Raw genomic sequence first — 26,457 nt, 5'->3', positions numbered from 1 at the left:
TATATGTATATTCAAGCTTGTCCTTTAAGAATCATGACTGGTATTCATGCGTCTATAATCGAATATTGTTTATGTATATTCAAGCTCGTCGTTTTAGATTCATCACTGAACCTCATGCACTCTACATCGAATATTGTATATGTATATTCAAATACCTCCTTTAAGAATCATGGCTGGTACTCAAGCACCTGACATCGAATATTGTATATGTATATTCAAACACGTCCTTTAAGAATCATGGCTGGTACTCAAGCACCTGACATCGAATATTGTATATGTATATTCAAGCTCGTCCTTTAAGAATCATGACTGGTGCTCATGCACATTACATCGAATATTGTATATGAATATGCAAGCTGGTCCTTTAAGAATTATGACAGATATTCGTGCACCTAACAAATCCCATACAAAAAATTGCACTATTGAAATTCTCATCATTTAAAAGATGAATAGGATTTAAAATAAATTGAATTAGAAAACAGTTTTGTAGACGAAGCATGTAAACGGAAGTTTATAAAAACTACTTGAATACAAAAAATAGAGTTCTTATACTGTCCAAATAAATTAAACATTCTTAACATAGATTTTGATATATTAATGGGAGATTTTATTTTAAATTTTAATGCATTATCACACCTGACTTCAATGATCAAATCACAAATAAATGATATGTTTGGATACAGATCAAACAAATATTAGCGGTATTTTAGCGTTGTTTTTTTTTAACTTGTGGTCACGTAGTTATTTATTGGGAAAAACGTTTATATCTAAAGGCTGTATTTTAAAATATAATTACAAAGGATGTATTAATTCTTCTTTTTCCTTCTAAATTAAATCATCAACAATATTGTGTTGTGCAGTCTCTTATTTCTAACTTAAACGAATCACCTTCGAAACAAAAACACTTTATACAACAAACGTCTGCACAACCAAGATTTGCGCGCCTTGTGCATGGTTGGTGTTAAGTTAATATTTTATTGTTTGTTTATCTTAAAGCTGCACTCTCACAGATTGAGCGTTTCGACAACTTTCTTTTATTTTTGTCTTGGAACCAGCAAATTTTCGCGAAAATGCATGGAAACCAGTCAAAAAAGACTGCTGCCAAAAATAGATCACAGATTTTTATATTTCAGTTCAAATATTGATGTTTTAATGCATTTTTCTTAAACCGTTAGTAAGGATTTAAGCCATAAAACATTAATTTTCGAACAGAAATATGAAAATCTGCGATCTAATCTTTTGTCAGCGATCTTTTATCATTGGTTTGCAGATATTTACGCAAACATTTGCTCTTTCCAAGACAAAAAAAAATATAAAAAAAGTTGTAAAGACGGCATATCTGTGAAAGTGAAGTTTTAAGAATTACATACCTTTAAAGGGACTAGACACCAGATGGAACAATTGGAAGAAAAAAGAGAAATTTGTCAAAAACTTGCATAAAACTGACACCGCTGTGTACAACGCATTAAATCTTACAGAATGATGTATCACACCGCTTACGGCACATGTATCTTTCGAAAATCTGTATTTTTCCAATTCAAAATTTAATTGGGTTGTCTACCACGTTAATACTTAAAAAATCGGTATATGTATCTGTTCTCATCACGTGACTTTCACATGCTTAATATTCACCTATAAACTTGGAAACAATTATGCGCTATTTTTATTATTAACTATCAATTACTTAATTAAAGAAACTCTTACATTAAGTCTTTTCACCAATTAATGCAGTAAATAATATAATGACCCCGACCCGTTTACACATTTTATTGCTACAGACAAAAATAGTCCCAAAATAAAATCACGTTCTTAACATAAAATTGAAATGCTAATGACAACAATACATTAAGAGAATTATAAATTAACACTTTTCAGCATGTTGATTAAAACAAAACTAGTCTGCTGACACAATACAAATTAGAGCACGCTATTAATATTAATGCGCGATGATTCGCGGTCCGAACACATCCAAAGATGAACTGCGCTCATCTGAAATTATTCGCAATCGCCACAAGGCCGTTTATTTAAGGAATGGAAGTTGAGGTGTAAATATATGATTCACGTTCACAAACAATCGTAGTCTCAACTTGACATTCAAATTTATGGCATGTTGCATCAGAAAATGTTGTTGTTTTTTAAATGTCATTTACCAACTGGATATAATAAACACACTTCCAGCTACCATATACTACACCAAACGTGTAAGTCCGACGAAAAATATTGTACCGCTTGTACATGGTAGACAAGGTTGAGGTCATCGAACGGTTGACTGAATTGTTGACCGAGCTCGCACAAGTTTCTATTTGTGTGTTTGTTCACGACCTTTTTACCTAGCCAACGCCGAGAGCAGTTTGTGTATTTCTTTTGAATGAACTTTCTCCTTAGATTTTTTTGTTTCGTTAATAAGCTAAAAGTATTAATTTTGAATGTCCAGCCAAAATATATTTTTGAATAAGTGTTAAATAAATGGACATATAGCTTCATAACCAGTTAACAGACAGAAACAGACAAAGTGATATAATTTATATTATAACAGTTGCTACAGTGTTAATTTTAAATGTCCTTCCCCGGCTTCCATACTACACTGTTAAACAAGCACGCTTAGGAAGGTTTATTTTGAAAAGAGTAGTGTCAATGTGCATAAGATACGTGTAGCAGTCTAGAAAGGCGTTTTGAGGTCGTAGGATTAACAGTTTGCGATCATACGAAATCAGTTTTGATCATACGACTTCTTTAATGTGATCTGATAATATCTATAGGACTTCTGAATTTGATTATTTACTTATTTTCTCATAATCAGGGTAAGATGTTTTAATTATTATTATTATTTTTAATATAATAATTATAATCATTATTTTTATTATTATTATTATTATTATTATTATTATTATTATTATTATTATTATTATTATCATTATTATTATTATTATTATTATTATTATTAATAATAATATTATTATTAAAATTATTAAAATTATAATTATTATACTTATTATTATTATTATTATTATAATTATTATTATTATTATTATTATTACTATTATTATTATTAAATTCATTATTATTATTAATTTATAATTATTATTATTATTATTATTATTATTATTATTATTATTATTATTATTATCATTATTATTATTATTATTATTAAAATTATTAAAATTATAATTATTATACTTATTATTATTATTATTATTATTATTATTATTATTATTATTATTATATTCATTATTATTATCAATTTATAAGTATTATTATTATTATAATTATTATTATTATTATTATTATTATTATTATTATTATTATTATTATTATTATTTTCATTATTATTATTTTTATTATTATTATTATTATTATTATTATTAGTATTATTATTATTATTATTATTATTATTATTATCATTTTCTTCATTATTATTATTATTATTATTATTATTATTATTATTATTATTATTATTATTATTATTATTATGCCCCCTTCGAAGAAGAGGGGTATATTTCTTTGCATATGTCGGTCGGTCGGTCGGTCGGTCGGTCGATCGGTCGGTCGGTCCGTCGGTAGACCAAAGCTCGTCCGAGTGATAACTTAACAATTCCTGGACGTAATAGGGGTCATCGGATTAAAGGTCAAGGTCACAGTGACCTTTATTGGTTAAAGGATTTTAACTTGTCCGAGTGATAACCCAACAATGTCTAGACTATTGGACATCAAGTTTGACATGGAGGCTGGGCCTGAAAAGTCGATGACATCTATTGATTTTAGGGGTCATCGGGCCAAAGTTCAAGGTTCCGGTGACCTTTAACGCGGAAAAGTTAACAAAGCTTCTCCCAGTGATATCTCAACAATGCCTGAACCTATGATCATCAAACTTGACATGGAGGCTGGGCCTGACCAGAAGATGCCCCCTATTGATTTTAGGAATCATCGGGTTAAAGGTCAAGGTCACAGTGACCTTGAATGAGAAAATGTTCTTCGAGTGATAACTGGGCAATGCCTGCACCATGGCCCTCAAACTTGATTTGGGGATTTGGTCTCACCTGTAGATTACCCATTTTGATTTTATAGGTCATTGGATCAAAGGTCACAGTGACATTGAATGCAAAAAAGCTTTTCTGTGTGATAATTTGACAATGCCTGCACCCATGACCCTCAAACTTGATATTTAGGTTTTGGGTGACCAGTTGATGACTCTTATGGATTTTGAAGTCAAAGGTCATGGTCACAACTCATATTCATCATTAACATTTCGTCATATTTCCTTATTCCCTGCTGCTCGAGGGAGGGAGGGAGGGAGGGAAGAAAGGAAGTTGTTTATTATGGTGACATGTGCATAACAAAAAGTCCCGAAGGCCGTATGAACTAGCTGGCTGTTTTTCTATATTTTTTCTAGACTTTATCGACGTTGGTTTGAACCCCACTAAAGCCAAAATACTTTTTTATGATATTACTGTATTGTTTCTGCAATTTCGACATCATAGAGTAAAATAATAATAAAATAAGTGTTTTCAGATGCGTAGCCGGGAAAACTAATTTATGGTCCAAAAACATGAGCGGGTCACTTTAAATGCGAGTTCATTCACATTTTAACCGATTTTTGTACATTTTATCCATTAAAGGCAGTTTGTTTCGCATGATAGATTGCATTGTCAGGTCATTAACTCTTCATTGAATGAACCAACTAATACAATAAATATGTTGCGTTTATACGACGTGATTAACCCTCGGGGCTTAAGATATATCAATCAGGGATCCTCAAATATCCAAAAAGAGTTCTGACATTGTTATGTCCCCCATTCGAAGAAAAGGGGTATATTGCTTTGCACATGTCGGTCGGTCGGTCCATCGGTACACCAAAGCTTGTCCGAGTGATATCTCAAAAAATTCACGCAAGATAACAGTAGTTTCTAGTCCTTCATGACCTCCGACAGCATAAATGGAGAGAAAGCTTGTGTAAATAAACATTAAAAAGACTTAGAAAATTGGTTGAAGGTAGCCTATTTCTATTTGTTAAAATCGTCAAATCCGGTGTAGGAGTACAAACATTGCAGTGAAAATTTGAACAACAAAAAATAGATCAAGTAGATCCAGCATGATCAGCCTGTTTTTAAAGTCACAAACCACCTATAAAGATAGAAAGAAGCCAATGGTCTGAGATGGAATAACCATGTTTAGTTCAGTGACATGTGTTAAATAAAAGGCATTTAACAATGTTTAGCGATTTCAAAATTGGTGTAATTTGTCCTATAAAATATTCAAAATGTAGTAAAAAATCTGTGTTAGTAGACGCTTTGAGCGTTTCGCAGACGAAACCCGAGAACATGTATAAAGGTGTGTGTTTTTTTATGTTAAATAATAGTTTTGATAAATTGATGCAAACTTTTATAGACGAAAAAAGTTGGGGGTTTTTGTAAATGGTATAGTTAATTGTGATTTGGCATTGCCAAAGGTATAATTATACAACCTTTAGTTTGTTTATTCAACGAATGAGCAGACGCATTAATTTATACAAAAACCGTTTTGGGCCCTTCTTCGATCTCTGTAAAATATTTACAGCACATTTTTAATACTTTAAAGCTGCACTGTCACAAATTGACAATTATTATTTTTGTCTCAGAAACAGCTGATTTTGCGTTAGAAACGCTTTTTATCCATTAATCTTCAATTTTTGAACGTTGTTGTTAATTAAAGCGCTTAAAGCGTTGAAAGGCTTTCGCCCTGCTATGTTTTGTGAGTATAGTCGTGTAATTGTAAATAAAACAAATGAACATAAGCATCTTATGATAGTATATGCATGCTAGTGAATTCCTTCACAAATACTTGTAGATGATTGTGCCGATAGTAAATTAAATCAAAACCATGGAGTATCAGTCACTTGAAATACTTATTTAATACATGGAATACCCAAATAATAACAAAAGTATGAAGTAATATTCAATTGCATACGAAATCTAATCTGGAACTTAAGTTTCATAAACAATGCACTGCCACGGATAAAGCATTTCGGCATTTTTTAGTAAAATTTACGTTTCACTTCAAACTTGACTGAGGCGTATTCAATTTACTAGCAGAGCTAAATTAAATGCATCAAAGGAAATGCATTAAATATTAACGAAGTTTATGTTTAATATCTCTTTCTACAATGAAAGGATCCTCGCACAAACATCCTCTGAATCGAATCACCCACGTACTTTATTCCGAGTATGTATTGATGCATCTAATTATTGCCATTTATCTTACGCGTGGACGAAATGAACAGATTTATATCAGTGGTTGATAAATATGTATACGCAACATGCTCAAAACACTGGGCTGACATAACTAAGAAAAACTGAGAAATCTTTACGCACTTTCCGTTCCATTCGGCATAACATGGCTATGCTCACAAATCGTAACAGGCCGAAAGCCCGTCAACGCTCTAAGCGTTTTGATTTGAATTGTAAACGTGTATAACAGTTGTTAGAATTTTGTAAGGCGACAGGGTTAAGAATTGTGAATGGAAGGTGTGAATTAGATAAGGATATTGGAAAGTTTTCATTTGTAAATTCTCAAGGCTGTAGTTTGATTGATTATGTCTTATTTAAAAGTGTTTTTTTTCAATGTATTTCATCTTTTGACATTATGGACCCTAATATTATATCAGATCATTGTGTTATTAGTTTTGGTTTAAAATCATGTACACAGACTAGTATGTATCAAGGTTTGCAAGATGATGTTTTGAATATACCATTTAGATATAAATGGGATGATGAAAAGAAGGATTTGTATTTGCAAGCACTTTGTTCTGATAATGTGGTTGAACAATTAGAGTTATTGTGTGAAAACTTAGATTTATCAAGAGGTAATGCTGATTAAGATGTAAATCTTTTGTCTTTTACTGATATAGTGGATACTATATGTAAACCTTTATTTAAAAGGAATATTTGTAAAAAAAATGATAACAGAAAAGAAAATGTTTGCAAAGATGCTGAATATTTTGATAGTGACTGTTTTGATTTAAAGAGAAAGTATTATAAATGTTTGAATTATTATAGAAATAACCCTTGTGATGTTACAAGAATAGATATGGTGCATGCAAGGAGAGATTATAAAAATGAGGTTAGAAAAAAGAAATTTGTATTTGACAAGTCACAAACATGTAAACTAGAAAATGCTAAAATGAATAATGCAATATTGTATTGGAAGATGCTTAAAGGATCTATTGTTAACCGCTCATGCTCCCTTACATCCGGTGATTTTGTAGAATATTTCAGATCTATAAATGATCCTGGATCAGTGTTTTTCCAACCTGATGAAGACATATTGTATTTCAATGAAAGATATTTAAAAGGAGAATTAAATGTTATGTTTTAGGACCTTAATGTACCTTTTACTATTGAGGCTATCAGAAAGGCTTGTACTAAATTAAAAAACGGTAAATCAGGTGGCCCTGACTGTTTTATTAATGAATTTTTCAAGTATGGATCAAACAATGATGCATTTAGTACAGCTTTATGTAAATTGTTTAACAAATTATTTGACATTAGTTATTTCCCTGAGAAGTGGTCTGAAGGGTTCATTGTGCCTTTACATAAAAAGGAGATGTTAATGTTGCAAGTAATTATAGAGGTATTACATTATTGAGTACACTTGGAAAGTTATTTACTAAAGTTTTGAATGATAGACTTACTGATTGGGCTGAAAATTATCAAGTGTATATTGAGGCTCAGGCTGGCTTTAGGCAAAATATGGGAACTATTAATAATGTTTTTGTTCTACATGGCATTATAAACTATTTCACAAATACAAATAAGAATTTATATACTGCATTTGTGGACTTTACCAAGGCATCCGATTATGTTGTACGGGATATTATATGGTATAAACTTATTAAACTTGGGGTAAGAGGTAAAATGTTAGATAGTATACGTTCAATGTACAGGAACGTTAAGTCTAGAGTAAAATATGACAATGTTTTAAGTGATAGTTTTACATGTTTGTTAGGTGTTCGTCAAGGAGAATCCTTATCTCCATTTTTATTTTCAATGTATCTAAATGATATAGAAGAGTAGTTCATGACTAATAACCATCAGGGTATAGATTTAGATGTGTTTAAACTATTTATATTATTTTATGCTGATGATATTGTTTTGTTGTCAGAATCAGAGGCTGGTTTACATGAAGGTCTTTTATTACTAGAGAGATATTGTGATAGATGGAAGTTAAGTGTTAACTCACAAAAGACAAAGGAAAGGCGGTAGATTAAGGAGGAATTAAAAAAAATTGTATAAAGGCCAGGAATTAGAAATTGTTGACAAGTTTACATATCTTGGAATTGTATTTACACCAGGGGGTTCCTTTACTAGTACTTTGAAACATTGTCAGGACAGACTATGAAGGGTATATATAAACTTAGACAGTGCTTATCCAAATTTCCGACGTTGTCTGTGAAGCATAGATTAGATATTTTTGATAAACTTATATATCCAGTTTTAAGTTACGGCTCTGAAGTGTGGGGTCTTTTTAATAGTCAGCAAATAGAAAGAGTACATTTAATTTTTTGTAAAGAAATATTAGGAGTAAGAAAACAAACTCAAAATAATTTTGTTTAAGGTGAACTAGGTAGGACTTCATTGTTTAGTAAACGTTCTGTAAATGTGATTAGATATTGGCTTAAAATAGTGAATATGCAAACCATAAAATATGTCAGAATTGTATATGATAAAATGTATTTAGAAGTAGATAGAAATCCAAATAATAGATCATGGATATACATTTTAAGAGAATTATTACAGAGGCTTGGATTCAATGATGTATGGTTAAACCAAGGAGTTGGGGATATATCTTTATTTTTAAATGTTTGTAAGCAAAGAGTTACTGATATTTTTATACAGAGTTGGAGCTCAGAATTAACAGAGTCTACAGAGCTAGAACCTATATACTTTTTGCAGATTTCAACATAACAACATATTTAAAGGATGTTAACATTAATAAGTATAGAATTGCATTGTCAAGATTAAGGATGTCTGCACACAGATTACAGATAGAGGCTGGTAGATGGCATAAACCAGCTGCTATACCTTATTCGGAAAGAAAATGTCATTTATGTGATTCGCTGGAAGATGAATATCATTCTGTTCTTGAATGTAAATTGTATACTGATATAAGAAAAGCTTACATAGATAAATATGATTATGCAAGACCTAATATGCTTAAATTTATAGAATTATTCACCTCTCAAAATACTAACGTAAAAAGAAAATTATTTATGTTTGTTTTCAAAGCTTTCGAATTAAAAAATGCCTACTATAGTTATTACGGATAATATTTGGTTATTCCTCTTGCTGTGTTTATGTTGTTGTATGGAACTGTGATTGTTAAACCAATTTGTAACTGTATGATTGGAAGATTGAGTGACCATTGGCTATGTTAAAAACATTAACGTATTTTATTGATTGTGTACGCATGGGCGTATTGCCTATTGTATTCTGAAATAAACTAAACTATAATATGCACTAATTAATGGTAAAAAGGTTGTCAGTGTGTTCTTACACAAAAAAAAATTGTCTGATGCGACACAGTATTGTAAATCAAAACTGACAAGTAAAAGCAGATAAAAGGCAATTTTAAACATATAAACAATGAATGAATTACATACAATCACCAAAAACACACATTATCGGGTACAAATAAATATTATAATTTCATTTAAAACATTTTGTTATCTTGATATCTGACGCCAAATGAGAATTGAATTGCATCTTCAATCGCTTTCATTTTGAAACTTTTTGCGTGTTCTTCTTCAAATATTACGTTTTGCAACTTGTCAGTATTAAAGTTAAATTGCGTTTTTCATTATTTAAATAGCGTAATTACGCAAGAACGCAGCTTATTTGCATTGTGGCTACCTGATAACATATTATGAATACTTGTTACAGCGCTAATTTTAGCAAGAACTCATGCCGTCGCTATAAGAGCAGATTCGTAGGATTAAATAGTATGTGGCGGATCCGTGGTCTGATGGTAACACACTTGGCTGTCAATCCAGGGGTCGCACGTTCGATTCCCCGCCGCACCACTAAAGAATACTAATTGTCTTCCAGGAGGGACGTTAAATGGGGGTTATGTGTGACAGTGCTGTACACTGTTGCACGTTAAAAAAAACCAGGGTAGCTCTAACCAGAGTTACATTCTGTCTGGGCAATATGTTCCGAAATCCTAAAATGACTAACAATCTTATCGGAGCTGTTCCGAATGGCAAGGCTTGAGTGCGTGTATAAGCATACACACTACAAACCTAAATTATCAAGTCGTTGACCAGCGACATTCTATCTGCTTTGGGTCGATACGCACATGCGCGCATTAGTTCGTTAAATGTTAAAATTGTTATGTCGATCTGCAGATGGTGGATTCCGATTTAAGGCTATATTAAAATGTTTGCAGGCCGGGCGGCCTACATCCTAAAAAACAGCGATCTGATCATTTATCAGCAGTCCTTTATCACCGGTTTTCAGACATCTACGCAAAATTAGTGCACAAAAACCCCTTCAAAAACGGTCAATCTGTGAGGGTGCACCTTTAAAAATATAATAGGACTTAGCCCATTTTTTGAATTATAACCGAACTCCATTCCCGTGCGGACACTTTTCCTCTCATAATGAAGGTAGGATGTAAATTTAAGTGATTTTTTTTCTCAATTATTGATGTGCATTACATCGACGTTTCAAAGAAACATTTGACGTTGTTTTAATTTGATTTCAGTGTTGGAACAACAGTCGAACCCCGTTGGCTCGAACTCCCAGGGACCGACAAAAATACCTCGAGCCTCAGAAGATTCGAGCCAAGCAGGATTGTAAACCTTCAGTATAAATAAATCGGTCCTTTACATCTAGTTCGAGCCAACGAGGAATTCGAGCCAAGCTTTTTCGAGGCAACGGGCTTCCACTGTATGTAAATCAAGTGTATTAGTGTTCCGTAGATAAGGAATATAACTTGCATGTAAATTCATACACCTTTTCACTCCTTTTTGTACATATTTTATCTATTTTAGTTTTTTTTTGTATGATAAGAAAGCAATTATTGTCGATTCATTAACTATTTATGGAATGAACCAACTCACACAATAGTGTTAGCCTTTTATGACTAGGGAGAACACATGTGCATATAAACGCAAGTATTTTTTTCGATTTGTTTTCTTAAAAGCGACAACATTGCTAAGTTGTTAACGTTTAGCTTGTAGTTTGTAGCCAGCTTTCAAAGTGAATATTCGTCAAGCGAATAATGACAAAGTTTTTCACCAACCTACAGATTTAGGTACTGTTTTTTGGTAATTCGCTTGCTAATATGAGATATAATGCTATCATATTGTTAGCTTAAGTATCAGCTAAAGTGACATCGACAATACAAATGTGTACAGAAAAAAATTTGATTTTACATCTTTATATGGTATTACATGCTCCACACAAAAAGGTTGGCAATTCAATTATAAAAAAGTGAATTAACCCTAAAATCCATACTCTTATTTCAACATGAACTTCAGACTTTAAAAGGTACTCCAGTCGAACACCGTTGGCTCGAACTCCCAGCGAAAATACGTCGAGACTCGAAAGATTCGAGCCAAGCGGGGATGCTTACCTTCAGTATGAATAAATCGGTCCTTAAAATCCAGTTCGAGCCACGAGGAATTCGAGCCAAGCGAACTCGAGCCAACGGGGTTGGATTGTACAGTTAATGTAAGAGGCAGAAGCTTCCTTGGATTTGTTCAGTTCTGCATGCTGAAACAAAATGAGGCGAAATTGTTTAAAATTGTTCAAAATTATGGAACTTTTTACATAGAAATTCAGGGATTTGTAGAGAATATTCTGCAATGAATCTATGTTGTTTTGCACAATAGTAAACTAGATGATACTCGGGTAGAATGGCATTTTGTTTCTTAAACATGCCTTTGTTTGGATAGTATTGCATTTAACAAGTGTGTTGACATATTTATGTTGAAATAACTGGTTTAAATCTTTTGTCTTTTTTTTACATTTGTTTTGTGTCAAAACATCGTTGGGATCCTACAGAAGTGTGCTCAAATTTTGATAGACTAGTCTCTTAAAATATTGTGGGTTAAAGACTAATCCCCAAGATTTAAGGTGTAACGAGGAATGTCCGTGTGTGTGTGTGTGTGTGTGTGTGTGCGTGCGTGCGTGCGTGCGTGCGTGCGTGCGTGCGTGCGTGCGTGCGTGTGTGTCAACACATTGATAAAATGATTGCGAGATGAGGTTAACATTTTTTTGAAATAACAAAGTATCATTTTCGGTTTCCAATACATGTACATGTTGAATTAAAGACTTTAGCGTGCTCGATGTGATGTAAAGTAGCAATATACGTGATACAACTGTCTCTGGGTTCGAATCCGTACTGAATAGTTGTTAATACAGCATTTTCCCAGTACTTTTAAATTAAAGATTAATGTGTCTTTGCATATTGAAACAAGTTCATAATCATCAAAAGAGATCCATTAATGGTCGACGTAATTGTAGTAAGGGGAGTTTTATAGATACTCCTGATGATAATAGACAAATTGTACATGTACATGAAGAATTGAGCAATTAACTTTATTGGAAGGTTTAAGTTATGTTAGAATATATTTATTAAAATCTTATAAAAATGGGCGGAGTGAGCGAAGCGATGTGAATTGAATGCAACTCATTGGCTGACACATTGTCAACGCAAAGTCTGACACAGGGATTTTGAATCGGATTAGTGGCAGTTGTATTGTGGTTGTCGAAACTGATTTCAATGACACAAAACATTGAGAAGATGATTGCGAGATGAGGTTAACATTTACTGAAATAATAAAGTATCACTTTTTGGTTTACAATACATCGTCACCTTAGTACAAGAACGCAATTACTGCTTCTATTTCTTTATGCAGTTATTATTACATCCGCGAAAGTTGAAATTCTTAATGATATTTAAAGACTAGTACTTGATTGCCTATCTGCAATTTCATTGGCTGTAAATGAAGGTTGAATTCTAAGCAAGCTTGCAGAATTATGTTGATTCACATAGTTATCTTAAAGGTCGACGATCAAACGGATTGCACGTTTGATTTCATTTTTAGCTGTACAATATCATTGAAATAGTTTGAGTAAGATTTACATTGGTATTCGTCAGGTTTATGGCTCCTCAAATGGCATTAGTTTTCAAATCTGCTCCGGGTCGGTTTAACTTTTACTCAGAGTAGGAAGTGTATGGAAGGTTTCAGATCTTCGGAAACTGTCATGATGTAATAGGCACAAATATAAACTTGAAACGGAAATAAAGTTAAAATAATTATAAAGTGGATAAATGTTTCCCATTCCTAAAATATACAATTGAACCTGCATATGAAGTTATTTATAGATACATGTTTCAATTGCTAAACTTAGGGGCGCTACATTGGACGTGTGCTCCGTCCAACAGAACCGAAACATATAGATATGATGGAGGGTGAAATTTCGGTTAACAGTACAGTCGAAACCCGTTGGCTCGAACTCGCTTGGCTCGATTTCCTAGTTCGCTCGAACTGTATGTAAAGGACCGATTTCTTTATATTAAATGTACGCATTCCCGCTTGGCTCGATTTTGCCGAGGCTCGAGGTATTTTCGCCGGTCCCTGGAACTTTGAGCCAACGAGATTCGACTATTATTTGTATTTGTGACATTATATGAGCTTGTGTCAGGAATAACATATTGGCTGATCAGGGACTGGTTGTCAGTACTAGTCAAAACTGGTCAAACTGGGTTCGTTTAACATAAAACCGCTGTTTGAGATTCGGGAATAGTCGTTACGTGCCAATCCTTGTTTGTATAATAAAGTTTTTCTTCAGGACATGGAGCCGACACGCGATTATATGGACGGAGCCGACATCACCTGGCGTCACGAAAAGCCAAACTATGACGACATTAACCGGAAGTACATGAAGGAGAAGCAACGGAACCATGCTGAAGGCTCTCTTGAGAAGACTGTAGAAAATCTCGTTAAAACTTGGGAAATGGAAAGTTCACATAAAATGGACGAAAAGGTTGGAGCTATAAAATTTCTTTATAAAGCTGAAATATTCAAAATTATTAATTATGAATATCGAAAAATAATTGCTAGGGTTGTTCTAAATATGTACAAACTAAAAAAAAACAAGAGTTGATTCAGAATTGTATATGAAATTCATATTGTACTTAATACATGAATAGTCAAAACAATACTGTTAGCAAATTAGAAGCAATTTTATTTCTCGTCTTGAACGTGACCTCATCTGGAACTTGAACGTGTAAGTTCGATGATATTCGCATGAAATAATCCATTGTGCTATCATTTCGTTCGTAACATAATAAACGTGTATGCATGTACAATATATACATGAACTGATAACGTAGTCCCCAAAAGAAGTCCAAACGAACACGTCCCCGTACAAGTAGTGTTTCGAAACCTTCTGTTTGTAAGTCTTAATTACAAAATAAACGAACTCAGGTACTCGTTGCCATCCCTAGTTTTAAGTGAAACATGCCGGAAAGAACTGTAGTTCATAATCATGCATATCATATTTTTAAACAGAATATATATGTGGATGCAACGATATTCTATTATTGCACATATATTTATGCGTGCAACAAAGAATTTATTGTTGTATCTTCGTACACTATTCGAAATCCATGCAAAAAGGTCAGGATCAGGTATACAGTTGAAACTCACTATGTCGAACTCTGTTATTTCGATGTTCCGGTTATGTGGAATATTTCTTTGTATTTTGATTATATTGAATGTTTTTTTTTATCTTGAGTTTTTTTCCGAAGGTCCAATGACTTCGACATAGTGAGTTTTGACTGTACAGAGTACGCCAATATTATCCCTTTGCAGGACTGGCAATCAGTCGACAAGAACGTGTTCTACATTGCAAGCAATGGCGGAAAGAAGTTTACCTTAGAGGACAATATAAAACTCGGCAACTACAATATACTCATGGCAGACAGCCCATTGTACGATGCATCCATCACCAATCAACAGTCGCACGATATCTTTAGGTATGATGGGTACATGTGGCGATCGTATAACGTCGTCTCGTACCTCGTACGAAGTGTTGTAATATGTACAAACATGTATTTATTGTTTGCTACCTAGTGGTTAATGAATGTGTCTTCGTATTTCATTGGAAAAAAGACACATACAGTCAAAACTCGTTATCTCGAGGTCTTTTGGACCTCGGAAAATACTTCGAGATTATAAACATTCGATATAACCGAAATACAAAATGTTTTAAACTAAACCGGAAAAAGAAGTTACCTAAACAAAATATAAATATCGACATTATAAAAGCTCGATACAGGTTTTGTATTTTTAGACGCATTATACATGGCAATTCATGGAAAATTGTTTATTTATGTGTCACTTTGTCTGTAAAGTCCGGAAGCTAATTTCGAGAACCTTGCATCGGAGTGTATAGCAAATACTTGTTTAGTAGCTTACAGCCCTCTTGTTCAGGATTCCGTCTGATGGCCTCGCGCAACCTTTTGCGAAATCGAGATAATCAAGATGGCGTATTAATAGCAGAAAATAACAATTCAAGTAATGTTGAGTTATGCCCCTTGATACACTGGTGGCGCACCTGTTTTGATTTCTTCCCCATGTTTCAGGACTGCGTTGCCTGGAGGGTTTGCCTGGGAGGTTCTTGACGTGTACTCTGGTACGTTTTAAACAGTAATAGAGGTAAAAAATTAGCGCATTGCGATTTGAGGATTTGGGTATGCTATCACGAATGCGTTGCAAATTTTGACTAATAGTGAAAGTACGTTTTCTATACGTTACAGCCCGGTCAATCAAATAACCTGGTATGTATTTGCAAGTTCATAGTCCCTCTTATTACAGTCAGTTTTTGGTCACCCCAATATGCGCGATATTCACCTATGGATGTAATAGTCGTATTGTTTATTTCACTCAAAATACATATTATGTCAATGTCGAGATATGTTTTTTAGTCTCCTGTAATTCAATTTTATGAATGGATGTGCACTGAACTCTTAGATACTTGTATATTATGCTTGCTCATGTTGTGTACATATGAGGCATGAATAAACTATAAAACTACTATTATTGTAGCGTTCGCACATAACAGTTATTGTTATATCTTGATATATTTAATGAGACGTTTGAACGAGTAACTAAGTCGTTTGTACGAGTTATATAGCGTTTGAACGAGTAACTAAGTCGTTTTACGAGTTATGAAGCCGTTTGAACGAGTAACTAAGTCGTTTGTACGAGTTATATAGCGTTTGAACGAGTAACTAAGTCGTTTTTACGAGTTATATAGCGTTTGAACGAGTAACTAAGTCGTTTTTTACGAGTTATATAGCCGTTTGAACGAGTAACTAAGTCGGTTGTACGAGTTATATAGCGTTTGAACGAGTAACTAAGTCGTGTGTACGAGTTATATAGCGTTTGAACGAGTAACTAAGTCGTTTTTACGAGTTATATAGCGTTTAAACGAGTAACTAAGTCGTTTTTTACGAGTTATATAGCCGTTTGAACGAGTAACTAAGTCGTTTGTACGAGTTATATAGCGTTTGAACGAGTAACTAAGTCGTTTTACGAGTTATGAAGCCGTTTGAACGAGTAACTAAGTCGTTTGTACGAGTTATATAGCGTTTGAACGAGTAACTAAGTCGTTTTTACGAGTTATATAGCGTTTGAACGAGTAACTAAGTCGTTTTTTACGAGTTATATAGCCGTTTGAACGAGTAACTAAGTCGTTTGTACGAGTTATATAGCGTTTGAACGAGTAACTAAGTCGTTTCACGAGTTATGAAGCCGTTTGAACGAGTAACTAAGTCGTTTGTACGAGTTATATAGCGTTTGAACAAGTAACTAAGTCGTTTTTACGAGTTATATAGCGTTTGAACGAGTAACTAAGTCGTTTTTTACGAGTTATAAAACCGTTTGAACGAGTAACTAAGTCGTTTTTTACGAGTTATAAAGCCGTTTGAACGAGTAACTAATTCGTTTGTACAAGTTATAAAGCCGTTTTTACGAGTTACTAAGTCTTTCTTACGAGTTATAAAGCCGTTTTAACGAGTTACTAAGTCTTTCTTACGAGTTATAAAGCCGTTTTAACGAGTTACTAAGTCTTTCTTACGAGTTATAAAGCCGTTTTAACGAGTTACTAAGTATTTCTTACGAGTTATAAAGCCGTTTTAACGAGTTATTAAGTCTTTCTTACGAGTTATAATGTCGTTTTAACGAGTTACTAAGTCTTTCTTACGAGTTATAAAGCCGTTTTAACGAGTTACTAAGTCTTTCTTACGAGTTATAATGCCGTTTTAACGAGTTACTAAGTCTTTCTTACGAGTTATAAAGACGTTTGAACTAGTAACTAAGTCGTTTGTACGAGTTATAAAGCCGTTTGAACGAGTAACTAAGTCGTTTAACGAGTTATGAAGCCGTTTGAACGAGTAACTAAGTCGTTTGTACGAGTTATATAGCGTTTGAACGAGTAACTAAGTCGTTTTTACGAGTTATATAGCGTTTGAACGAGTAACTAAGTCGTTTTTACGAGTTATATAGCGTTTGAACGAGTAACTAAGTCGTTTTTTACGAGTTATAAAACCGTTTGAACGAGTAACTAAGTCGTTTTTTTACGAGTTATAAAGCCGTTTGAACGAGTAAGTAATTCGTTTGTACAAGTTATAAAGCCGTTTTTACGAGTTACTAAGTCTTTCTTACGAGTTATAAAGCCGTTCTAACGAGTTACTAAGTATTTCTTACGAGTTATAAAGCCGTTTTAACGAGTTAGTAAGTCTTTCTTACGAGTTATAATGCCGTTTTAACGAGTTACTAAGTCTTTCTTACGAGTTATAAAGCCGTTTTAACGAGTTACTAAGTCTTTCTTACGAGTTATAATGCCGTTTTAACGAGTTACTAAGTCTTTCTTACGAGTTATAAAGCCGTTTGAACTAGTAACTAAGCCGTTTGTACGAGTTATAAAGCCGTTTGAACTAGTAACTAAGTCGTTAGTACGAGTTATAAAGCCGTTTGAACTAGTAACTAAGTCGTTTGTACGAGTTATAAAGCCGTTTGAACGAGTAACTAAGTCGTTTGTACGAGTTATAAAGCCGTTTGAACGAGTAATTAAGTCGCTTGTACGAGTTATATAGCGTTTGAACGAGTAACTAAGTCGTTTTACGAGTTATGAAGACGTTTGAACGAGTAACTAAGTCGTTTGTACGAGTTATAAAGCCGTTTGAACGAGTAACTAAGTCGTTTTACGGGTTATGAAGCCGTTTGAACGAGTAACTAAGTCGTTTGTACGAGTTATATAGCGTTTGAACGAGTAACCAAGTCGTTTTTACGAGTTATATAGCGTTTGAACGAGTAACTAAGTCGTTTTTTACGAGTTATATAGCCGTTTGAACGAGTAACTAATTCGTTTGTACGAGTTATATAGCGTTTGAACGAGTAACTAAGTCGTTTTACGAGTTATGAAGCCGTTTGAACGAGTAACTAAGTCGTTTGTACGAGTTATATAGCGTTTGAACGAGTAACTAAGTCGTTTTTTACGAGTTATAAAGCCGTTTGAACGAGTAACTAATTCGTTTGTACAAGTTATAAAGCCGTTTTTACGAGTTACTAAGTCTTTCTTACGAGTTATAAAGCCGTTTTAACGAGTTAGTAAGTCTTTCTTACGAGTTATAAAGCCGTTTTAACGAGTTAGTAAGTCTTTCTTACGAGTTATAATGCCGTTTTAACCAGTTACTAAGTCTTTCTTACGAGTTATAAAGCCGTTTTAACGAGTTACTAAGTCTTTCTTACGAGTAATAATGCCGTTTTAACGAGTTACTAAGTCTTTCTTACGAGTTATAAAGCCGTTTGAACTAGTAACTAAGTCGTTTGTACGAGTTATAAAGCCGTTTGAACTAGTAACTAAGTCGTTTGTACGAGTTATAAAGCCGTTTGAACTAGTAACTAAGTCGTTTGTACGAGTTATAAAGCCGTTTGAACGCGTAACTAAGTCGTTTATACGAGTTATAAAGCCGTTTGAACGAGTAATTAAGTCGTTTGTACGAGTTATATAGCGTTTGAACGAGTAACTAAGTCGTTTGTACGAGTTATATAGCGTTTGAACGAGTAACTAAGTCGTTTTTTACGAGTTATAAAGCCGTTTGAACGAGTAATTAAGTCGTTTGTACGAGTTATATAGCGTTTGAACGAGTAACTAAGTCGTTTGTACGAGTTATAAAGCCGTTTGAACGACTAAGTAAGTCGTTTTAACGAAATACGAAAGAAGTTTTAGTGATAATAAAGCATAACCGTATGTCACTTCTTTTCCATCGAACTTAAATAATAAAATATTCAAGCTTATATTTGAAAAAAAAGACACATTATTAACTTTACTTTTGTATTTTTTGTAACCTTGTACTTTTATGTTAAAAACATTTTAAATGCCGCCAGTCCTCTACTATCTTGTTACATTCACTTAACCACATAGGATGCGGTTATAACATTAATTTGAAAGAAACCCGTGTTAAATGTTCATTTAAATTTGACGCATAATCCTAATCAGGTATGCGTAGGATGATGTATGTACTTTAAATGTTAAATTTCAGTTTTATTTATATAGAACTTCAAGTTAAAATTTAAAGTTTCAGATGTAAGTAAGATTTAAAATATTTATTAAAGTAACTTATATATACATGCTTTTCGTTACATGATATTATAAGTTATTATAAGTTAAACATATATATAATCAGTGTGATTTTGTTTAGAATAAAACCTGAAAAAGAAAGAAAAAGAAATAAATAAAATAACACACATAATCAAGCTTGTATCAGAACAAGATGTTATTTAATTACTGCAAACAGTCATTTGTTACATCAAGAAATGTAAAGCAAGAAAAAGAAGTGAGAAGGTGGACTTTATAAAGTACAGTAAAACGAGTATAATGTATACAAAAGATAATTTAAAATTTATGGTTATGGATTGATTAAACTATTCCTAGCTTAAGGAAACTCCTCGACATAAAGTATTCTCAGCTGAGTCTGAGTCTAAAATCGTTAGTGAATACCAAAATCAAAATAGTCTCAGCATAGCCTGAGTCTGAGTCTGAGACTGAGTCTGAGTTTGAGTCAATAAAAAATGTACGTGAATACGGGCCCAGCTGTGCATCTCCTGTTATTTGCACTGGTGTGACACAAGGTCGAATTCCTATATTTGCCGGTCCCTGCGACATCGAGCCAACTGGTTTCAAGTTAACTTTACATATTGTACTTGATTCAAAGGGTTATTCATACGTTTTGCTTAACCAAGCAAGTGGAGCTTTAAAACATGTAAGTTAACTTGTGAAATATAATCTTGTAGGCCAAGTTCAGCAAAGTTTTGCGTAACCAAGCAAGTGTAGTTTTAAAACATGTAAGTTAACTTGTGAAATATAATCTTGTAGGCCAAGTTCAGCAAAGTATATATTCATTAACATTAAAACATCTATTAAAGCTGCATGTGAACACATCATGCTAAGTTTCACTGTAAAGATACTGGTAGCATTTATTACATACTGAAAAAGCCTCATCTGGTCAGGCCATTTAATTGTCTTACCCGTGTGTACCATGTTTTACCCGTGTGTTCTATGTCTTACCCGTGTGTACTATGTTTTACCCTTTTGCACTATGTCTTATCCGTGTGTACTATGTCTTACCCGTGTGTACTATGTCTTATCCGTGTGTACTATGTCTTACCCTCTTGCACTATGTCTTACCCTCTTGCAATATGTCTTACCCGTGTGTATTATGTCTTACCCTCTTGCACTATGTGTAACCTTGTGCACTATGTCTTACCTTTGTGCACTATGTGTTACCCTCTTGCACTATGTCTAACCCTCTTGCACTATGTCTTACCCGTGTGTACTATGTCTTACCCTTTTGCACTATGTCTAACCTTGTGCACTATGTCTTACCCTTGTGCACTATGTCTTACCCGTGTGTACTATGTCTTACCCTTTTGCACTATGTCTAACCTTGTGCACTATGTCTTACCCTTGTGCACTATGTCTTACCCGTGTGTACTATGTCTTACCCTTTTGCACTATGTCTAACCTTGTGCACTATGTCTTACCCTTGTGCACTATGTCTTACCCTTGTGTACTATGTCTTACCCTCTTGCACTATGTCTTACCCTTGTGCACTATGTCTTACCCGTGTGTACTGTGTCTTACCCGTGTGTACTATGTCTTACCCTTTTGCACTATGTCTAACCTTGTGCACTATGTCTTACCCTTGCGCACTATGTCTTACCCTTGTGTACTATGTCTTACCCTCTTGCACTATGTCTTACCCGTGTGTACTATGTCTTACCCTTGTGTACTATGTCTTACCCGTGTGTACTATGTCTTACCCGTGTGTACTATGTCTTACCCTTGTGCACTATGTCTTACCCGTGTGCACTATGTCTTACCCTCTTGCACTATGTCTTACCCTTGTGCACTATGCAGTGCACTTCTGTTGAACTAGAAGTACACGAACTGTCAAGTGCCGAAGTTGTCCTTGTTTGGTTACAAAAATGGTTTTCTTTTGGTAATTATCTCCTTTCCAAAAGCAGGTAAGGTAGGTAGGCTTTGTATTATTTTATTTTTATCTAAGCTTTAATATTTAAGGTGTGTATTGTCATCATTGAAGAATGGTTTTAAAGTAATTTTCTGTATAAAACTTAAAAGATTTTAAACTACACATCAAAACACAAACTCTTTCACCTTTTGTTTTACCAACTGACTATAAAAACGGTAGGCTCGAGCTTATTTTGTATGTAGGATCGGATAACCCGAACCAGATGTAATTTATTTAGGCCTTAGTCGTTCTAATGATATACAAAAATAGCACTTATGTCTCCTTTGTGCCATGGTGCATTACTTATGTATAACCGTTTAATATCATACCGAAAGGATAAATACGTTTTTAATTCGCCCATGAATAAAAATATATACAAATGAATTAACATAATGAATACAAACAAAGTTGGAATACCATGGAAGGTAAACAAATACAATCGTAATTAAATGGAGCATCATGAAATATATGGGCCTATGATATATTATTTTGTCTGAACGTGAAGCAATACATCAATACTTAGCCCATTTCGAACTGCTCGGTAATTTTTCATCGAAAAAACAACTTCGGTGAATGCCGGTACATCTGTAGAAGTAGTAAAATTTAGATATTAACATAACTTCATTAGCCGTTAGCGGCCTAGCGGCGTGAAGTTAGCGGCCTGGCGGCCTAGCGGCGTGAAGTTGGCGGCCTAGCGGCCTATTTTTTTTCTCTATTTCCAAGCAATTGTTAATGCATCTTTTTTTAAAACAATGATAAATCAAAGTTTTTTGTTCATAAGTTACATAGCGGCCATAAGTTGTTTTCTGTTCAGAACATTTTTCTATACGTTTTAATTTGAAACAATTAAAAATTAACTGTTTTATGCACAAGTTATCACTCTGAAGCGTTTTTAACTTTTTTTCCAAAAAGTCGATCAAGCACTTCAACGGCCTAGCGGCCTAACGGCGTGAAATTAGCGGCCTAGCGGCCTAACGGCATGAAATTAGCGGCCTGCCGGCCTAGCAGCCTAGCGGCCTAAAATCGAATCCTATTTCAAAGCATATATACATGCATTTTCTCCTAAAACAATGACATATTAACTGTTTTTATGCTCACATTAACACATTGAAGCGTTTTTCAACTTTTTTTCAAAAAAAGTCGATCGAGCACTTCAGCGGCCTAGCGGCCTAACGGCGTGAAATTAACGGCCTGCGGCCTAGCGGCCTAGCGGCCTAAAATGGTTTCCTATTTCAAAACATGTCTAAAATAATGACATATTAACTGTTTTTATGCACAAATTAACACTCTGAGGCGTTTTTCAACTTTTTTTCAAAAAAAGTCGATCGAGCACTTCAGCGGCCTAGCGGCCTAACGGCGTGAAATTAACGGCCTGTGGCCTAGCGGCCTAGCGGCCTAAAATGGTTTCCTATTTCAAAACATGTCTAAAATAATGACATATTAACTGTTTTTATGCACAAATTAACACTCTGAAGCGTTTTTCAACTTTTTTTCAAAAAAGTCGATCGAGCACTCCAGCGGCCTAGCGGCGTGTATACATGCATTTTCTTCTTAAACAATGATATATTTACTGTTTTTATGCACAAGTTATCACTCTGAAGCGTTTTTAACTTTTTTTTCAAAAAGTCGATCGAGCACTTCAGCGGCCTAGCGGCGTGAAATTAGAGGCCTGGCGGCCTAGCGGCCTAAAATGGTATCCTATTTCAAAGCATGTATACATGCCTGTTCTTCTATAAACAATGACATATTAACTGTTTTTATGCACAAATTCACACTTTGGAGCGATTACCGATTATCAACAGTTTTTTTTAAACATCGATAAAGCAGTCAGCTATTTCAAAGTATTGAACATGCCTGTTCTTCTAAAACAATGATATATTTACAACTTTTTTTCCAAAAAATCGATCGACCACTCCAGTGGCCTAGCGGCCTAGCCGCGTGTATACATGCATTTTCTTCTGAAACAATGACATATTAACTATTTTTATGCACAAATTAACACTTTGAAGCGATTAGAGATCATCAACAGTTTTGTTTTTTTCAAAAACATCGATAAAGCAGTTAGCTGTTTCAAAGCATTAAACATGCCTGTTCTTCTAAAACAATGATATATTTACTGTTTTTATGCACAAATTATCACTCTGAAGCGTTTTTTAACTTTTTTTTTCAAAAAAGTCAATCTAGCACTTCAGCGGCCTAGCGGCCTAACGGCGTGAAATTAATGGCCTGGCGGCCTAGCGGCCTAAAATGGTTTCCTATTTCAAAGCATGTATGCATGCATTTTCTTCTAAAATAATGACATATTAAGTGTTTTTATTCACAAATTAACACATTTTTTTTTTTCAAAAACGTCGATAAAGCAGTCAGCTATTTCAAAGCATTGAACATGCCTGTTCTTCTAAAACAATGATATATTTACTGTTTTTATGCACAAATTATTACTCTGAAGCGTTTTTCAACTATTTTTTAAAAAAGTCGATCGAGAACTCCAGCGGCCTAGCGGCCTAACGGCGTGTATACATGCATTTTCTTCTTAAACAATGACATATTGACTGTTTTTATGCACAAATTAACACTTTGACGCGATAAGAGATTATCAACAGGTTGTTGTTTTTTTTCAAAAAAGTCGATAAAGCAGTCAGCTGATTCAAAGCATTAAACATGCCTGTTCTTGGAAAACAATGATATATTTACTATTTTTATGCACAAATAATCACTCTAAAGCGTTTTTCAACTTTAAAAAAAAAGTCGATCGAGCACTCCAGCGGCCTAGCCGATTGTTTGATTGATACCTACCTACTGGCATCCAACCACACCATTGCAATGTTATCGCCCAAACTACCCAAGCACACACAAGTAAAAAGATGTTTCGATAAAAAGGCGACTTGTTGTTCACCTATTTTAAAGGGACTCGCTCATGTTTTGGACCCTAATTTCTGTTCACGTTAATGCATCTGAAAACACAACTATTATACTTATTTTACACTTTGATACTAGTATAAAAATAGTGAGTTTTAGTGGGGAGCGGAACCCCTTCCGGTAAAGTCAAGAAAAAAATGACAACAAAACCGCTCGCCAACAAATAATCTCACATTAGTTGAGGGATAACTTAACCTTAAGCCTTTTGATGTAAAGCGTAACAATTGTTGAAGATTTCCAGCCGTCAGTATATTTTAACCCTCCTAATAATTACTTTATTTCGTCTTAAAAATATGCATTTAACACAACATGAGCGAGCCCCCATAAAACTTGATGGAAAAGAAACAATTATTCACAAAACATCGCTATCTCATTTCACGCTAAGTAGTGACATGAGTCATTCGTTGCACCCATATGTCCTTTATCAGCCTTGATCTGTGTCAGCGATATACTTGAATATTCATTTTTGCCTAATTAACTTTTATATTGTTTCCCTTTCAGGGCCTCTTGTATGTTTCTGAAATCCCCTTCAGAGCCCCTTGTATATAACTGAGTTTTTTTCATAGCTACTTGTATCTTTCTGATTTCCCTTTCGAACACTTTGTATATTTCTTATTTTCCTTTCAATGTCTCTTACATATTTCTTATTTCCTTTTCAAAGTCTTTAACATATTTCTGATTTCCCTTTTAAAGCCTCTAACATATTTCTGATTTCCCTTTCAAAACCTCTTACATATTTCTGATTTCCCTTTCAAAACCTCTAAAATGTTTTTGATTTTCCTTTTAGGGCCTCCAGATGTGTCATTCACGTGGCGCCATTGGGGAAACTGGGAAGGTCATTACAACGAAGTCCCGCCTACCGGAGAGAACATTGAAATGATTGGTCACTGTGTTGCTCGAGTGACGGACCAACTAAAGATCCAGTCAATCGATGTGTATTACGACCCTAATTCAATGCTGAGCAAGCTGTCGAACTTTAGCGAGAAGGGCTGTCCTTTTACGAAAAAGTGTTGAGACGGCAGTATGTGTAACACTCTCAAATGGGCAGGGAGTATAACTTAAAGCTGGTTTCCAAAAATGACTTCAAAAAAGTATCGTCAATTGGCACATACACGGACATTATTATTTCAAGAAACCCACACATATGCTGTATATTATTGAAATCGCTCTTTTGTGACATTAACCTACTTACACATATATCTTCAATCAATCATTATTTAGTCTTACCCTTTTTTAACACGCATGTAATAAAAATACTGAGGTAATAACCACGAGTTACTTCAATTAGTTCTATCCTGTGGTAAATGTGTAATGACCCTGTCATAACAGGACATATTGAATTGAACAATTTGGGACGTTTTGCCCAAATCGGGGACGTTTTGACTATCGGACGTTTAAATCTAGGGACGTTTTGACCTGCAACCGACTTGCATATTAAGAATTTACCTATTGATGCATTGGACACTTTTGAAAACATGGGACTTTCATATATTAACCTGAAATTTAATTATAATATATAACATTTATGATTCAAGTAATACTTCTTACGTCATTATCCATTGGTTTATAAACGATGAGATGTTGATCTGAATATGCAAAGTAGGTAAAATTCCTACTTAACCATATTTTCATTCTATATCAAAATAACCAGTTTGCTGATTCTTGATAATAGTAATTCCTTAGAATATGTATACTCCTTTGCTAAAAGTAAAAGACATTAACTAACATTTGATTCATAATCAGCTTATGTATTCCGTTGTTCTAAATGAGTCACTTCATAAATTTGTTGTTTGTTTGTTTACATTTTGTTCGTTACCCAAACTGTCATGGATGTCTGTCAGGAACGCATCAATGAGTCTCGGGCGGTCGATCACTGATTGGTTGTCGCCCCGAGCGGTCAATAACTGTTTGGTTGGGACCCGAGCGATCCCCTTCTCGTTGGACGGGCGCTCT

The 26,457-nt window shown here is 34.1% G+C and overlaps 1 protein-coding gene and 1 pseudogene across 4 annotated transcripts; both read left to right on the top strand.

Annotated features, from left to right (window-relative positions):
* The first annotated feature begins 2,183 nt into the window (after window positions 1-2,183).
* LOC128237294 (uncharacterized) lies at window positions 2,184-26,235 on the top strand. 4 transcript variants are annotated; one of them, XM_052952972.1, is made up of 5 exons: window positions 2,184-2,201; window positions 13,836-14,030; window positions 14,861-15,024; window positions 15,634-15,683; window positions 25,292-26,235. In XM_052952972.1, exons 2-5 carry the CDS (start codon window positions 13,839-13,841, stop codon window positions 25,516-25,518), a joined length of 633 nt encoding a protein of 210 aa, XP_052808932.1. In that variant the 5' UTR covers window positions 2,184-2,201; window positions 13,836-13,838; the 3' UTR covers window positions 25,519-26,235. The 4 variants fall into 4 exon arrangements, with proteins under 4 accessions (XP_052808932.1, XP_052808675.1, XP_052808762.1 ...); XM_052952715.1 differs by lacking the exon at window positions 2,184-2,201 and adding an exon at window positions 2,363-2,801 and having other exon boundaries at window positions 25,292-26,233; XM_052952802.1 differs by lacking the exon at window positions 2,184-2,201 and adding an exon at window positions 10,750-10,922 and having other exon boundaries at window positions 25,292-26,234.
* Window positions 8,278-9,301, top strand: LOC128224474 (uncharacterized; annotated as a pseudogene).
* Window positions 26,236-26,457: the final 222 nt, after the last annotated feature.

Source organism: Mya arenaria, chromosome 1 (assembly GCF_026914265.1).
Source record: "Mya arenaria isolate MELC-2E11 chromosome 1, ASM2691426v1".
Lineage (NCBI taxonomy): Eukaryota > Metazoa > Mollusca > Bivalvia > Myida > Myidae > Mya > Mya arenaria.
This window is presented reverse-complemented; position numbering and strand designations above follow the sequence as displayed.